At 37.3% G+C, this 17,375-nt stretch overlaps 1 protein-coding gene across 5 annotated transcripts in view; it reads right to left on the minus strand.

The window, feature by feature from the left end:
* Positions 1 to 17,375, minus strand: part of NETO2 (neuropilin and tolloid like 2) — a 67,492-nt gene that overhangs the window by 26,227 nt on the left and 23,890 nt on the right. For all 5 annotated transcript variants that reach the window (XM_055297937.2, XM_055297938.2, XM_055297940.2 and 2 more), the window contains exon 7: positions 3,853 to 4,081. In XM_055297937.2, coding sequence (XP_055153912.1) covers positions 3,853 to 4,081 — 229 coding nt within the window. The remainder of the gene's footprint in view (positions 1 to 3,852; positions 4,082 to 17,375) is intronic.

Raw genomic sequence — 17,375 nt, forward strand, 5'->3', positions numbered from 1 at the left:
TTAATATCCAGAATACACAGAGAACGTCTACAACTTAAAAAATTCAAAAGTGGGCAAAGGATGTGAAGAGACCTTTCTGCAAAGAAGATGTATGAATAGCCAAGAAGCCCATGGAAAAATGCTCAACATTACTAATCATTAGGCAAATCAAAACCACAATGAGGTGTTACTTTACACATATTAGGATGGCTATTATCCAAAAATATGAAAAATAACAGGTATTGGTGAAGATGTGGAGAAACTGGAACCCTCTGTGCACTGCCGGTCGGTGTGTAAAATGGTGCAGCCACTGTGGAAAAGTTTGCTCATTCCTCAAAAACTTAAACACAGATTTCCCATATGATCCAGCAATTCTACACAGCAGCAGTACTCATCATAGCCTAAAGGTAGAAACAATCAAACATCCATCAACAGACGAATGAATGTATAAAGAAAATGTGGCATTTACTTACGGAATATTATTTAGCCTTAAAAAAGAATAAAATTCTGATACATATGACCACATGGATGAACCATGAAAAGATTTCATGGATGAACCTTGAAATCATTATGCTAAGTGAAATAAGCCAGACATAAAAGGACAAATATTATATGACTCTACTATGAGTTACCTAGAACATGGAAATTCATAGAGACAGAAAGTAGAACAGAGGTTACCAGGGTAGGGAGAGAGAAAAATGGGAAGGAACTGTTTCATGGGTATAGAGTTTCAGTTTGGGATGATAAAAATGCTCCAAAGACAGTGGTGATGGTTGCACAACAATGTGCATGTACTTAATGCCACTGATTTGTACATTTAAAAGTGACTGAAGGTAAATTTTATGCCATGTATATTTTGCCACAGTTGAAAAAAAAAGCTACAACCCTCCCGGAAGGGTTTTTGGCAATATCTAACCAAATTACACAACTTTTTAAACCAAACAATCCCACTTCTAGGAATTTATCCTGATGATATGTCTCCAACAATACGAAAAGACATATGCATAACATTATTCACTGTAGCTTGTTTATAACTGCAAATACTGGGAATAACCTATATGCCCACCATAAGTAGAAGATAAAATAAAGTTGGTATATACAATGCTCTACTATGCAACTATAAAATAAAAATGTGCTCTATGAATTGATATGGAATGGTTTCCAGGATACAATTTTTTTTTTTTTTTTTTTTTTGAGACAGGGTCTCACTCTGTCACACAGGCTGGAGAGTGCAGTGGCCTGATCTTAGCTCACTGCAACCTCCGCCTCCCGGTTTCAAGCAATTTTCATGCCTCACCCTCCCCAGTAGATGGAATTATAGGTGCGTGTTACCATGCCCCACTAATTTTTGTATTTTTAGTAGAGATGGGGTTTTGCCACGTTGCCCAGGCTGGTCTCAAACTCCTGATCTCAAGTGATCGCTGACCTTGACCTCCCAAAGTGCTGGGATTACAAGTGTGAGCCACTGCACCTGACCAGGATATACTTTTAAGTTAAAAACATAAAGTGTAAGAGAATAATGCTGTCCTTCATGTAAGAAAAAATGGCACATAAGAAAATACACATGTTATCTGCTCATTTGTGCAAAAAGAAATCCAGATAGAGGGAAGAAATGGAAGGCAGAGAATGAAGGAGGCAAGGACACTTCCAAATGTCCCTCTTGGGATGTGGGCTTTCTAGGAACAACAGTTATGTTCCCAGAACCCCCACATAAAAACAATGTACAGAAACCATGATGTAGGGGGAGCACAAAATGAAATATAAACCACTAGCCTGAGTAACTGGAAAACAGTATCTTGACAGTAAAGCTAAACACAAAAAGAACTGTACATTACGTATTTTGTTAGGAAATTTCTCAAAGGGATATGGATTAGCAATTGTGAAGTTACTTTTTGTGTATATTAGGATTAAACAAATTAATCCATTTCAGATAATTAGTCAGGTTTCTCGCTGTTTAAGATGAAGAAAGGGCTCCTTGGAAATGCGGCTGGTCCAGGGTTGGGTCAGGGAAAACACAAGTTGAGCCTGGTTCATCCAGCATTGCCATAAAGTAAGAAAATAATTTAAAAACTATTAATTCGGTATGTTGAGAGGACAGAGGAGGCAAACTGAAGGAGCTTCCAATGGCTGAAGCTCGGGCTTTGAGCAACAAAATAATGTTAGTATCATAGAAAAACAATAATTTTTTTTTGAGACAGTCTCACTCTGGTCACCCAGGCTGGAGTGCAGTGGTGTGATCTTAGCTCACTGCAGCCTTGACCTCCTGGGCTCAGGTGATTTTCCCACCTCAGCCTCCTGAGTAGCTGGGACTATAGGCACCTGTCACCATGCCCAGCTAATTTTTGTATTTTTAGTAGAGACGGGGGTTTCACCATGTTGCCCAGGCTGGTCTCAAACTCTTGACCTCAAGTGATCTGCTGCCTCGGCCTCCCAAAATGCTGGGATTACAGGCATGAGCCACGATGCCTGGTCATAATAATATTATTATTAATATTATAACAATAGAATAAAATAAAATATCCATGAGCCCGTACTGATGTAATTATTAATAACTGAATAAGTAAGGAAAAAGGGATGGTTTTTCTCACAGCACAATGCTAATTAATGTATACAGAAGGTATGATGGAAATGGAAAATCATGATTAGGTAAACCCTACAGTAGTAACTGTTACAGGCAGAAGCCAACAATGGATGCTAAAATTAGTGAGTGAGAAGATATCGGCATGGTCTCAAAGAGACTTATTAATTAGAAAGGAAAAAATAGCAACTTTTTAGTGAAGAAACTGGCAGACAGCACCTTAATGAAGTGATCAAAGTTAACATCACCAGCAATAAGACAAAATGATACCATGTACCCCTGCTTCAATGACATGATGTAGTTAGAAGGGCACAACATAGTTTCTGTGGTATTCCTGACAGAAATACACAGCCTCAATGGAATCCCTAAGAAACATTAGACAAACCCAAACTCTGATGGACATTCTACTAAACTGGCTAGCTAGTACTCTTGACAATGTGCCAAGGAAAGATGCAGACAGAGTAACTGTCACAGATGGAGAAGGCTAAGGATACTTGACAACTAAAAGCGATGTAGGAAACTGGATCATAAAAGGACCTTCATGGCAAAACTAGAGATACTGGAATCGGGTCTATAGCTTAGTTAATAATATCCTATCTGTGTTAATTTTCAGTTTTACTCTGGCTTTGAGAGATGTTGGCATTATGGGAATCTGAGTGAATGGCACATAGGGAATCTATCATTTTTACAATGTTCTGTAAGTTTAAAGTTAGTTAAAAAGATCTATGGCATATCTAAATCTTTGATGACCATAATTTCGTGGATTCATAACTATTCACCAAGCTAAATTAATGCTACTAATAACTCAGAAAATCTTGAGAGAAAGTATAAGTCTTCCCTGTCTGCAATCTCTACCATTTGTTTACACCTTTATAATGAGTGTTCCAATTGATATGTTAACATGGTTTTTTCACCCATGCCAGTCCATTCCAAGAGAACAGGGACCAAGATACAGTTGCTTCTACCTCGTGACTTGCACATTTTTGTCAAAAGTAAATGCTGCCTGGTATAGTGCCATGTGCCTGTAGTTTCAGCTACTTAGGAGGGTGAAGCAGAGGATCACTTGAGCCCAGGAGTTTAAGGCCAGCCTGGGCAACAAATCAAGACCCCACCTCTAAAAATTAAATAAAATTTAAAACATTTTAAATTTAAATAATATTCTTGCATTAAAAAGAGCTGTAGTAAAACAAAAAAAAATACATTCTAAAATATTTTTAAAAAGTAAATGCTGAGTGTACTGTGAATGAGTGAAAAATATGTAAAAGATCTCAATACTACAGGAATTATTTACTTACGCTCCACAAAGGAAGTAAAGAGCATTCGAAACCTGCTAAGCCGACTACCTTCATCTGCCCACATTCGAATCACTCCAATTCCTGTTTTAAGCATTACGTCATTGGCCACAGTGCTGCAAAACTTGGCCTTCAGGTTTTCAATAGAACTGCTTCCATCATAGACTGCAACGAAGTTTCTCTTGCATTCATTTGAGTGCTCCATTTGATAATCTAGGAACCTCAAATAAATCTGTAATATTAACGCAAAAACACTGCTTTTAAAAAGATACATTAATTTGAATTTTTCTATTTCTATTTTCCACAGACAACATGGTACACCGAATGACAGCTGACAGAAAACCATAACGGATAAATGGCTGATGCCTAAATAGTTAGAGGAACTAAGATTAATGATCTGTTTCTTTGGTTGTCTTAATAATGGAACCAAGCATTAAGGAACTTACTTTGTGTTTTGTCTATAAAGAGTAGAAACTTTTTGCTTACAAGGCGTAACTATCTCACATTTTTCTCATTATAAAAGCAATCTCATGGTACTGGACAGGGGAGAAAATAAAATAATCATTCATATTTCTATTATTCCAACAATGCATGTGATTAATTGGTGAGTTTTTCAGTTTTTCTGCATATTAAAAAAACCTGTGTTTAATTGTAAGATATACACATCCTACTTTAGCTGTAACATATAAAAATGTTTTTATCTATACTCTTAGTCATACCTATTCCCAGATGTCCTATTATTTATTTACACAATATCCTACTGTTCTACATGGTTGCTTTATGATTTCACCTCTTAACAATACCTGCATTTTCAGACAGGCAGACATCAATTGTACTATCAAAGGAAGCTCTATTAGCATCACCCATTGAAATTTTATAGCTAAATGGTACTAAGTTATTTCCTAAACACTCTTGATCCATTCTTGTTTGGCGATTTCTCTTACATTGTGAATTTAGATTTTAAGCATTCATCTCCAGAAGAGCCTAATGAAGTAGGTATCATGTTTTTTTGTGGGCAGAGATGAATCTGTTATTCGGTGGCAAGGATTAAACCCAGGTTGGTCTGACTCTAAATGTGCGTCCTTCTCATTCCATGAAGCGCTTTACATACTCACACAGTGTTGACTGTTTGGGCTCTAGTTGCTCATATGTGACTCTACGATTAAAATAAAATTTGAGTGAGTGAATAAAGATTACCTTTGAATTGCCATTCAAGACATCTGATGAGTATTCCCTTCCTAGCTATTATCTCTGAGGGAGCAGTATGCCACACCTACCCTTTAATTCAAAGGGATTAATAAAACAAAAATGTCATGTCATATATTCCCCCCCACCCCACCAAATACCTTGATGGCATAAAACTAAGAGAGAACAACTTACAAAATATAGCTTAAAGAATTACATTTTGACTAAATAATTTTGGTTTATTTGAAATGACTGGTTCACCACTTCTGTAAGAATGGTGGAAAATTGGTAATGAAATAGGATTTCCAGTTCAAAACTTTACAAAGTCTCCATGCATGTATTTTAGCAAAGAGCAATATGTTTTCTTAAATATATCAACAGTTCTCATTAGTTTTCTATCACTTATATAACCCAAACCCTCCCTCACACTCTTGTAGCGAGCACTAATGCTGCAATGACTTCTCTCTTCCATTAGACTGTGATGTCTTCCAATGGAAGGTCACTGGCTCAGTTTCATCCAGTATAATTCTTGCTCATGGCAGGCAATGAGAAAGTGACTAGGCTTGTAGAACTATGACTTGGTAGAAGTATCAGTAAAATAATCAAGCTGTCTGAAGTATTTATATTTACTCTGCTTTTCTTTTAAACCAAATAAATACGGCATTATATAAGGCTATAGTAAATGCTCTTCAAAGACGTATTTTTTAAAAAACATCGAGTTAAAAATAAATAATAACACGATCATAGCACTTTTCTACTGTAAATACAGCTAAATATTGAATTGTTTAGTTCAACAAATTTTTTGGAAATATTCATAACGTGAATCTGACCAATTGTAATGTTGGGAGAAGGGCATAAACTAGTTTTCTTTTACTCCAGATTGCATGAGAAGGGATCTTTTACTTACATCTTCTATCAAGTAAGTGACCTCTTACCCTATCCCTGTATCCTACCCAGGGAGGCAGGGCAAGTTATCTGGATGGTGGGAGTTTGGTTTCTTTTTCCCTCCTCCCGTAGGAAGTGGGACTGGGTAGGCCGGTCTGCTCTGCAGATGCGAACTTCCCCTGGAGTGGAATGGGCTGTTCTAGACTTAGGTGAGAGGTAGAACTGGTAGGTAAGGAGTTGCCAACACTGATTAGATCATCTCTCTGCATTGCTCTCTCTATCCTAGCCTTCACTGTGGTAGAGGCTTTTCCGACTCCCTACACACTGACACTTTTATTTCTCAATTGGTTCAGCACTCCAGCAGGGAAAAGGGGTGCTATTTATTGGAGCCCCTGAAGACCCCAACAGAAATGAAATCCCCAGAAAGCTACTATCATGAAAAGGCCACTGATAAAAGTGGACTAAAACACTATTTGTATACTCTTAAACACCAATGCCTTCTTTTGTATATTAATTTTTAAAATATATTTTTAATTTTAAAAAGAGAGACAGGGTCTCGCCATGTTGTCTGGGCTGGTCTTGAACTGCTGGGCTCAAGTGATCCTTCCGCCTCAGCCTCCCAAAGTGCTGGGACTGCAGGCATGGGCCACCGTGACTGGCTTCTTTTTTATATTTATAAATGGATATTTTTCTTAAACATCACCCATTAACTAGTTTCTCACATTTAGTATTCAATGGTTATGGTGACCTTTAACATTTAATTTAGATTTCTTAAATAAAACCATCTATTTACATTTTTTTGTTTGTTTGTTTTCTTTTTTTAGACAGAATCTCACTCTGTCTCCCAGGCTGGAGTTCAGTGGCGTTGATTGCAGCTCTCACTGCAGCCTCCACCCGATTCAAGAGATTCTTGTGCCTCAGTCTCCTGAGTAGTTGGGACTACAGGTGTACACCACCACACCCGGCTAATTTTTTGTATTTTCAGTAGAGACGGGGTTTTGCTATGTTGCCCAGGCTGGTCTCGAACTCTTGACCTCAAGTGATCCACCTGCCTCAGACTCCCAAAGTGCTGGGTTTACAAGTGTGAGCCACTGTGCCCGGCCTATTACACATTTAAACATTTAAATTTTAAAATTTGATCCAATTCCCATGTCAACTGTATAATTTTTTTAAGTTTAACTGATTTACTTTTATTAAAAGCAATACAACATTCTTCTATAGTCAATATTCCAGGTAACGCTCCTAAAAGATTTGTGAATATGGAATGATCTTTTCATGGAATATTTCAATGAAGAGTAAGGAGATCTAATAAATATTGTTTAATTTCACTTATTTAATGCACACTTAATATTTTCATACTTACATATCTATAAAAATATGTTGTATTATTCCACATATTTTAAAACTTCATACCAATTATAGAAATAAATCACTGTGTATCCATTCTCCTATTGGGCATTTAGCTTGCTTCTACTTTTATAATTAGCTAATACTGCTGTAAACATTGTTGTCTTCTCATTATGCACAGGTATGACAATTTCATTTGGGTATAAATCTAGAAGTATACTTGTGTAGTAGCATGTGACCATTTTCAACTTTACCAGAGCACAACCGAAATAGCTCTCCAAAGTGGTTGTAGCAATTTATATATTTTTTTCTCTTTACAGTTGAATTCTAACAAGACAATTTATACTTCTAAAGCAAATTCTTTGAGTCTGCTTGCTCTACTCAATCCACTACTCAGTCCTTGCTGACACTTCAAGTACAGTTCCACAACCCACTCAAATTCTCTTGTGCTGTTACTGTGCAGTCAAAATCCATCTCCAGTCTTCATCCCCGGTAAGCAATGATCTGTTCTTTGTCCTACAGTTCACTTTTTCCAGAATTTCATATAAATGAAATCACACAGCATGTATCCTTTGAGTCTAGCTCATTTTATTTAGCATGATGCATTTGGGGTTACTGGATGCAGCTATAGTTTATCCCTTTTTATTACTGAATAGAGTTTATTATATGGATGTACCACAGTTTATTCTTTCTTTTTTTTTTTTGAGATGGAGTTTTCACTCTTGTCGCCCAGGCTGGAGTACAGTAGTGCGATCTTGGCTCACTGCAACCTCTGCCTCAAGGGTTCAAGCAATTCTCCTGCCTCAGCCTCCCAAGTAGCTGGGATTACAGGCACCTGCCACCAGGCCCAGCTAATTTTTTGTATTTTTAGTAGAGATGGGGTTTCACCGTGTTGGTCAAGCTGGTCTTGAACTCCTGACCTCAAGTGATCCCCCCGCCTCAGCCTCCCAAAGTGCTGGGATTATAGGCATGAACCAATGCACCTGGCCTATTCTTTTAAAAGCTAAAGAACACTTGAAACATTTCTAGTTTTTGGTTATTACAGATAAAGTTGTTATGAACATTTACATATGGGTTTTTTTCCATGAACATAAGCTTTCATTTCTCCTGGGTACCCATCCAGAAGAGACGGCTGAGTCACACAGTTACTTTATAGGAAACCACCAACCTGTTTCCCAGAGCGGCTCTATCATTTTGCACTCCTACCAGGAACGTATCAGAGTTTCAGCTGCTCTACATAGTTCCCAGCACTTAGTGATTTTTCTAAATTAGTTATTCTAACGGAGAATAGTGCCATCTCACTGTGGTTTTAATTTGCATTTTTGTAATGATTAAATCTTCTGTGGTGAAGTATCTGTTAAAATCTGTTTTATAATTGGGTTTTGTTCTTGTTGTTGAGTTTTGAGTTCTGGATGAAAGAAATCTTTTCATAGGTGATTTTTTTTCTCCCAGTCAGTGGCTTTTTTTTTTTTTTTTTCCACTCAACAGTGTCTTTCACAGAGAAAAGCTTTTTCATTAGTCCAATTTATAAATTTTTCTTTTTTTTTTTGAGACAGAGTCTCGCTCTGTTGCCCAGGCTGGAGTGCAGTGGCATGATCTTGGCTCACTGCAAGCTCCACCTCCCGGGTTCACGCCAGTCTCCTGCCTCAGCCTCCCGAGTAGCTGGGACTACAGGTGCCTGCCACCATGCCCAACTAAGTTTTTATATTTTTAGTAGAGATGGGGTTTTACCGTGTTAGCCAGGATGGTCTCGATTTCCCGATCTCGAGATCCACCCGCCTCAGCCTCCCGAAGTGCTGGGATTACAGACGTGAGCCACTGCGCCCAGCCTAAATTTTTCTTTTATGGATACTCTTTCGGTCTTGCATCTAAGAACTCTTTGTCTAACCCAGTAAGATTCTTCTCATATATTCTCCTCTAAATGTTTTATAATTTTACATCTATGTCCATGATTTAATTTTTAAATAGTGTTGGATGTAGGTGAGGCAACACCTACACCCGACAGGTGAGGGTTCATTTTTTTTTCTTTGAATATGGAGGTTCAATTGTTCCAGCACCATCTGTTAAAGACTATCCTTTCTCCACTCAATTTCCTTTGAATGTCAAAAAATCAATGAATCATATTTGCATAAATCTAATCTCTGGACTATCCTGTTCCATTGATCTGTGTGTCTGTCCTTTGTCAGTACCACAGTCTTGGTTACTGAAGCTTCACAGTAAGTCTTGAAATCAGGTAATGAGTCTTCCATGTTTGTTCTTTTACAGAATAATTTTGGCTTTTGTAATCCCTTGCTTTTCCATTATGTTCTAGAATCAGTTTGTCAATCTTTACAAAAAATATAGCTGTGATTTTGATTGAAATTGTATTCATCTGTGTAGATCATTTTCATAAGAACTGACATTTTAGCACTACTGGGCCTATCAATACATTGACACAGTATATCTATTTACTTAGGTCATCTCTGAATATTTTCATTATGGTCTTGTAAGTTTTCAGTTTACAGATACTACATTTTTTAGTGGAGTAGTATTTTAAATGGTACTGTTTTCTTAATTTTGAACTCCAGTTTTCATTGCTAGTATATAAAAATTCAATTGTTTTTTTCTTGAGACAGGGTCTCAGTTTGTTGTCCAGGCTGGAGTGCAGTGGTGTGCTCTTGGCTCACTGCAGCCTCTGCCTCCTTGGCTTAAGTGATCCTCCTGCCTCAGCCTCTTGGGTAGCTGGGACTACAGGTGGAGCCACCATGCCCAGCTAATTTTTATATACATATATATTTTTTGTAGAGGCTGGGTTTCATCAGGTTGCCCAGGCTGGTCTTGAACTCCTGAGTTCAAGCAATCTGCCTGCCTTGGCCTCCCAAAATGTTGGGATTACAGGTGGGAGCCACAGTGCCTGACCTGCAATTGATTTTTGTACACTGGTCTTCCATCCTGCATCCTTGCTAACCTGATATATTTATTCTAGGAGCTTTTTAGATGCTATGGAAATTTTTATATAGATGATATCTCTAAAAAGATTGATTTCTTCTTTTTTCAATCTGTATGCTTTTTTGTACTGGCTACAACTTCTAGTATAACATTGTATAGGACTTAGCTTGCTACTGATTTTGAAGGGGAAAGAATTCAGGTTTTCACCATTAACTATGGTGTCAGCTGTAGGGTTTTCTGTTTTTTTTTTTTTTCTAAGAGACAGGATCTTACTATGATGTCCAGGCTGGCCTTGAACCCCCGAGCTCAAGTGATTCTCAATCCTCTTGTATCAGCCTCCTTAACAGCTGGAACTATGGGTGCATGCCATTGTGCCTGGTTTAGCTGGTAGGTCTTTGTAGACACCTTTCTTCAGGTTATGGAAGTCCCATCTGTTCCGATGTTTCTGAGATTTTTATCATGAATGGGTGTTGAATTTTAACAAATGGAGACAATCATAGTTTTCTTTAGTCTTTATGGTGAATAACATGATTTTTCAAATGTTGAACCAGACTTGCATTCCTGAGATAAACCACGCTTTACTAATATGTATTTTTTTATATTGCTGAATTAGATTTGCTAATTTTTTTTTTTTTAGTACTTCTTTTTTTATTTTACTTTTAAGTTTTGGGGTACATGTGCACAATGTGCAGGTTTGTTACATATGTATCCATGTGCCATGTTGGTGTGCTGCACCCATTAACTCGTCATTTAGCATTAGGTATATCTCCTAATGCTATCCCTCCCCCTCCCCCCACCCCACAATAGTCCCCAGAATGTGATGTTCCCCTTCCTGTGTCCATGTGTTCCCATTGTTCAATTCCCACCTATGAGCAAGAACATGTGGTGTTTGGTTTTTTGTCCTTGCAATAGTTTACTGAGAATGATGATTTCCAGTTTCATCCATGTCCCTACAAAGGACATGAACTCATCATTTTTTATGGCTGCATAGTATTCCATGGTGTATATGTGCCACATTTTCTTAATCCAGTCTATCGTTGTTGGACATTTGGGTTGGTTCCAAGTTTTTGCTATTGTGTATAGTGCCGCAATAAACATATGTGTGCATGTGTCTTTACAGCAGCATGATTTATAGTCCTTTGGGTATATACCCAGTAATGGGAGAAAATTTTCGCAATCTACTCATCTGACAAAGGGCTAATATCCAGAATCTACAATGAACTCAAACAAATTTACAAGAAAAAAACGTTTGTTTTTGCCCCATCAAAAAGTGGGCAAAGGACATGAACAGACACTTCTCAAAAGAAGACATTTATGCAGCCAAAAAACACATGAAAAAATGCTCATCATCACTGGCCATCAGAGAAATGCAAATCAAAACCACAATGAGATACCATCTCACACCAGTTAGAATGGCGATCATTAAAAAGTCAGGAAACAACGGGTGCTGGAGAGGATGTGGAGAAATAGGAACACTTTTATACCGTTGGTGGGACTGTAAACTAGTTCAACTATTGTGGAGTCAGTGTGGCGATTCCTCAGGGATCTAGAACTAGATTTGCTAATATTTTATTGAAACTTTTGCATCTATTTTCTTGATGAATACTGATCAATAGTTTCCTTATAATGTCTCTTTGTCCGTTGGTATCAGGGTAATGCTTGTCTTACAAAATAAGTTTAGAAATGTTCCCTGCTCTTTCATTTCCTGGACGATACTAAGGAATTGGCATTATATCTTCCTTGAATGTTTGTTACAATTTGCCAGCAAACCTATCTAGGCCTAGAGTTTTCTTTGTTAGAAGGTGTTTATGAATTCATTTTTTGAATCAACATAGGATGATTTGGGTTGTGTATTTCTACTGGGATATGTTTGGGCAGCTGTGTAGTTTTTAAGAAATTTACCCATTTCATCGAAGTCATCTGATTTTCTGGCATAGAGCTGTTCCCTGTATTTTCTTACTCCTTTTAATATTGGTAGGGTCTGAGTTCATTGTAGATTCTGGATATTAGCCCTTTGTCAGATGAGTAGGTTGCGAAAATTTTCTCCCATTTTGTAGGTTGCCTGTTCACTCTGATGGTAGTTTCTTTTGCTGTGCAGAAGCTCTTTAGTTTAATTAGATCCCATTTGTCAATTTTGGCTTTTGTTACCATTGCTTTTGGTGTTTTACACATGAAGTCCTTGCCCATGCCTATGTCCTGAATGGTATTGCCCAGGTTTTCTTCTAGGGTTTTTATGGTTTTAGGTCTAACATGTAAGTCTTTAATCCATCTTGAATTAATTTTTGTATAAGGTGTAAGGAAGGGATCCAGTTTCAGCTTTCTACATATGGCTAGCCAGTTTTCCCAGCACCATTTATTAAATAGGGTATCCTTTCCCCAATGCTTGTTTGTCAGGTTTGTCAAAGATCAGATGGTTGCAGATATGTGGCATTATTTCTGAGGGCTCTGTTCTGTTCCATTGATCTATATCTCTGTTTTGGTACCAGTACCATGCTGTTCTGGTTACTGTAGCCTTGTGGTATAGTTTGAAGTCAGGTAGCGTGATGCCTCCAGCTTTGTTCTTTTGGCTTAGGACTGACTTGGCGACGCAGGCTCTTTTTTGGTTCCATATGAACTTTAAAGTAGTTTTTTCCAATTCCGTGAAGAAAGTCATTGGTAGCTTGACGGGGATGGCATTGAATCTATAAATTACCTTGGGCAGTATGGCCATTTTCACGATATTGATTGTTCCTACCCATGAGCATGGAATGTTCTTCCATTTGTTTGTATCCTCTTTTATTTCATTGAGCAGTGGTTTGTAGTTCTCCTTGAAGAGGTCCTTCACATCCCTTGTAAGTTGGATTCCCAGGTATTTTATTCTCTTTGAAGCAATTGTGAATGCCATTGTGGAAGTCAGTGTGGCGATTCCTCAGGGATCTAGAACTAGAAATACCATTTGACCCAGCCATCCCATTACTGGGTATATACCCAAAGGATTATAAATCATGCTGCTCTAAAGACACATGCACACGTATGTTTATTGCGGCACTATTCACAATAGCAAAGACTTGGAACCAACCCAAATGTCCAACAACGATAGACTGGATTAAGAAAATGTGGCACATATACACCATGGAATACTATGCAGCCATAAAAAATGATGAGTTCGTGTCCTTTGTAGGGACATGGATGAAACTGGAAACCATCATTCTCAGCAAACTATTGCAAGGACAAAAAACCAAACACCACATGTTCTCACTCATAGGTGGGAACTGAACAATGAGAACATATGGACACAGGAAGGGGAACATCACACTCCAGGGACTGTTGTGGGGTTGGGGGAGGGGAGAGGGATAGCATTAGGAGATATACCTAATGATAAATGACGAGTTAACGGGTGTAGCACACCAACATGGCACATGTATACATATGTAACAAACCTGCACATTGTGCACATGTACCCTAAAACTTAAAGTATAAAAATAATAAAATTAAAAAAAAAAGTTGGTAGGGTCTGTAGTGATATTCTCTCTTTCATTCCTGATACTGGTAAAATGGTTTAAATTTACCCAGATATTTACCATTCATTTCCCTTTATTCATGAAGTTTCATGATTTTTTCTAGTATCATTTATTTTATCTAAATAACTTCCTTTATAGCAAGTGCATAGGTGGTAAATTCTCTTAGTTTTATCATTCTTGAAAGAAGTTTTGCATCACAGTTCCCCTTACTGCCTACCCCAGCTTGTGAAGATTCTGATTCACTACCTTTGGCTTCCATCATTTCTAAAGAGAAAAAATAGCTATTTAAATCACTGCTCCCTTATACAAGATGCATCATTTTTCTCTGGTAGACCTCAAGATCTCAATCTTTGGTTTCAAGTGATTTGATTTTGATGTGTGCAGGTATTGCTTTTTGTTTTTGTTTATCCTATTTGGTGTTCACTGAGCTCCTTAAATCTGTGGATATATGTCCTTCAAGTTTGGGACTTTTTAGCAATTTTTCTTCAAATATTTATTCTGTGCCAATCTCTTCTCCCGCTAGGACTTAAATAACACAAACGTTGGGCTCTTTGAAACTGTCCCACAGACAGTTTTCAATTACTTTGTTTTCAATCTTTTCCTCTCTGTACTTCAGATTGGATAATTTCTACTGATTCAAGTTCAGTGACTTTCTATTTTCTCCCTTTTCCTATTGAGCTCATACAGTGATTATTTGTTAAAATTCAGATTTTTCATTTAGTTCTAGATTTTTCACTTAAAAAATTAGTTTATTTCTCTGCTGAGTCCTATTTTCCTACTCTTTGAGAGTGTTTACTGCTATCTCATGAAGCATGGTTCTATCACTGCTTTAGAATTTTTGATAATTCTGGCTGGGCATGGTGGCTAACACCTGTAATCCTAGCACTTTGGAAGGCTGAGGCAGGAGGATCACTTGAGCTCAGGAGTTTGAGACCAGCCTAGGCAACACTGTGAGACCCCATTTCTATTAAAAACATTTTTTTAAATTAAAAAAAGATTTTTGGGTAGTTCTTAATATTTGGGTTAGGGTTGGGATCTATTGGTTGCCTTTCATTAAAAATTAACCAGATTTTCCTAGTTCTCTGTATATAATTTTTCATTGTATCTTGGACATTTTAAATATTATGCTGTGTGTGACTTGGATCCTGTTAAAAAATCCCCTGGAGGATGTCATTTTTTGTTATTTGTTTTGGTTCTGCAGACAATCAACTCAGTTGCGTTCAGACTGCAAATTCTGTCTCTCTTTGTTTGGGTGGTGGTCCCAATGTTCAAAGACTTTGCTGTGCTGGGTAGGCTTGCCCAGCGTGTGACACACTCAGGGACTTAGAGGTGGTTTATACTGTAACGTGGTTCCCAACACTGCTGCCACGTTTCCCTGGATCTGTTCCACACACAGGCACCTCAGAAAGAAAGCCTGCATTAGTGCTTCCCTGCTCTAGTTCTCTCCTCTCCAAGACTTTTTCATATTCTCCAGATGACAACATGGTCTCCTCTATCTAGTTCCTCTGGCCAGAAAGACAAGTTTTCCTTAGAATTTTAGTCTCCCAACCTGTTGTGAGTTCTGATTAAGAGAGAAAAAAGCAGGGATTCCCTCCATACTCTCCAAACATCACCATTTATACCCTTTACAAATCTACTGACAAATCATTATAAAATTCTCTTATGATAGTCTAAAACATTTATTAAAATTTCAAATATGCAAAAACAGACAAAATATATCTGTGTACCCAGCTTCCAACTTCAACAATTATAACCTAGCCAAACTCATCTGTCTCTCCTCACTTCTACCTCTTACATACTAGAGACAAATCTCAGACATTAAATCATTGCATCTGTAAACATTTCTGTATCACTAAAGCCACTTAAAAAATAACCTTTATCCTATTACCAAACCAAACAAATAAATAACTTAATATTAAATACCAGTGTCAAACTTCTAAATGCCTCTTACTGTCATCAGTTCCCTCCATTTATAGTTTGTTTGAATCAGTAAGTTCGCTCGACTTTTATATCTCTTTTAATCTATAGGTTCTTGTTTTTCCTTTCTCCCCCATTGTCATTTATTTATTAAAGAAACAGTTTCTTTCCTCTTTTGTTCGGCAGGTCTACTTTCTACTTGGTTTGTCTCATAATAGTTTTAAATCCTTGCTGTAGTTGATTTATAACTTTTCCATTTCTAATATTATTTATGTCTTTTTTCTTTTTCCTTTTTTTTTTTTTTGAGATAGAGTCTTGCACTGTTGCCCAGGCTGGAGTGCACTGGTGTGATCTTGGCTCACTGCAAGCTCTGTCTCCTGGGTTCATGCCATTCTCCTGCCTCAGCCTCCTGAGTAGCTGGGACTACAGGTGCCCGCCACCACGCCTGGCTAATTTTTTGTACTTTTAGTAGAGACAGGGTTTCACCGTGTTAGCCAGGGTGGTCTCAATCTCCTGACCTCATGATCTGCCTGCCTCGGCCTCCCAAAGTGCTGGGATTACAGGGGTGAGCCACCGTGCCCGGCCTATTTATGTCTTTTTTTTTCTAGATCAATCTTGGCAGAAGTCTGCCTGTTGTTACCTTTTACAAAGAGCCGATGTCAGCCCTCACTGATTTATTCTTTTTGTATCTTCGTTTTTTTTTTTTAATTTGTTTTATGATTGCCCTTTCTTTGGATTTGTTTTTCTTTTAACTTCTTGAGTCTTACTAAATTTCAGTCTTTTTTCTCAAAGTACTGTTTTAGCTGTACCCCAGTTTTTTTATGTAGTATTTTCATTAATGCATTTTAAATGTATTCAAATTTCCATACTGATTTCTTCTGTGACTTACAAATTACTAAGTAGTATATTATTATATTTCCAAACATATGGAGTTTTAAGGTAATCTTTGGTTGCTGATTTCTGGTTTAATTGCACTTCTGTCACAGGATGCTCTGCATATATGTTCAGACTTCCTTTGTTAGCTGAGCACGTGTATCTGTTTCGATGAATGTTTTATGAATGCTAGTAGAGAATGCCTATTCTCTGGATGTTGGGAGCAAGATACTGTGTCCATTAAGCACATACTGTGTGATTTAAATCTTTTGAGCCATATTAACTTTTTGTATGCTTGAACTGTTAATTACTAAGTAAAAAAAAATTACCGACTGTGTTGTGGATTTGTCAATTTTCCTTGACAATCAACAATCTATGTTTTGTGCATTTTAAGGCTATATTAATACCTGAGATTTACCTAGTGAGATAGAGACATTCTTGATTTGTTTTAATAGTTACATCAGCTCTTTTTTGACATTTGTCTGTTATTTCTTTCCTAGTTTTGTATTTTCAAATTTTTCTGTAATTATCTTGTCAATAAGATATATTTGGATTTTAACTGTAGCATTTAACTCATTTATTAGTTTGCAGAGAAATATCTTAATTTTGCCCTCATTCTTTGATCTTTTACTTTTACGGGTATATAATAGATGTATGTATTTATAGGGTACATGAGCTATCATGATATAGGTATACAGTGCATAATAATTACATTAGGATAAATAGGGTATCCATCATCTCAAGCATTTATCATGTTACAAATAACCCAATTATGCTTAGTTATTTTAAACTGTACAATTAATTGTTGACTGTAGTCACTGTGTTGTGCTATCAAATACCAGATATTAATTCTATCTAATTATACTTTTGTACCCATTAATCATCCCCACA

Source organism: Symphalangus syndactylus, chromosome 11, assembly GCF_028878055.3.
Source record: "Symphalangus syndactylus isolate Jambi chromosome 11, NHGRI_mSymSyn1-v2.1_pri, whole genome shotgun sequence".
Lineage (NCBI taxonomy): Eukaryota > Metazoa > Chordata > Mammalia > Primates > Hylobatidae > Symphalangus > Symphalangus syndactylus.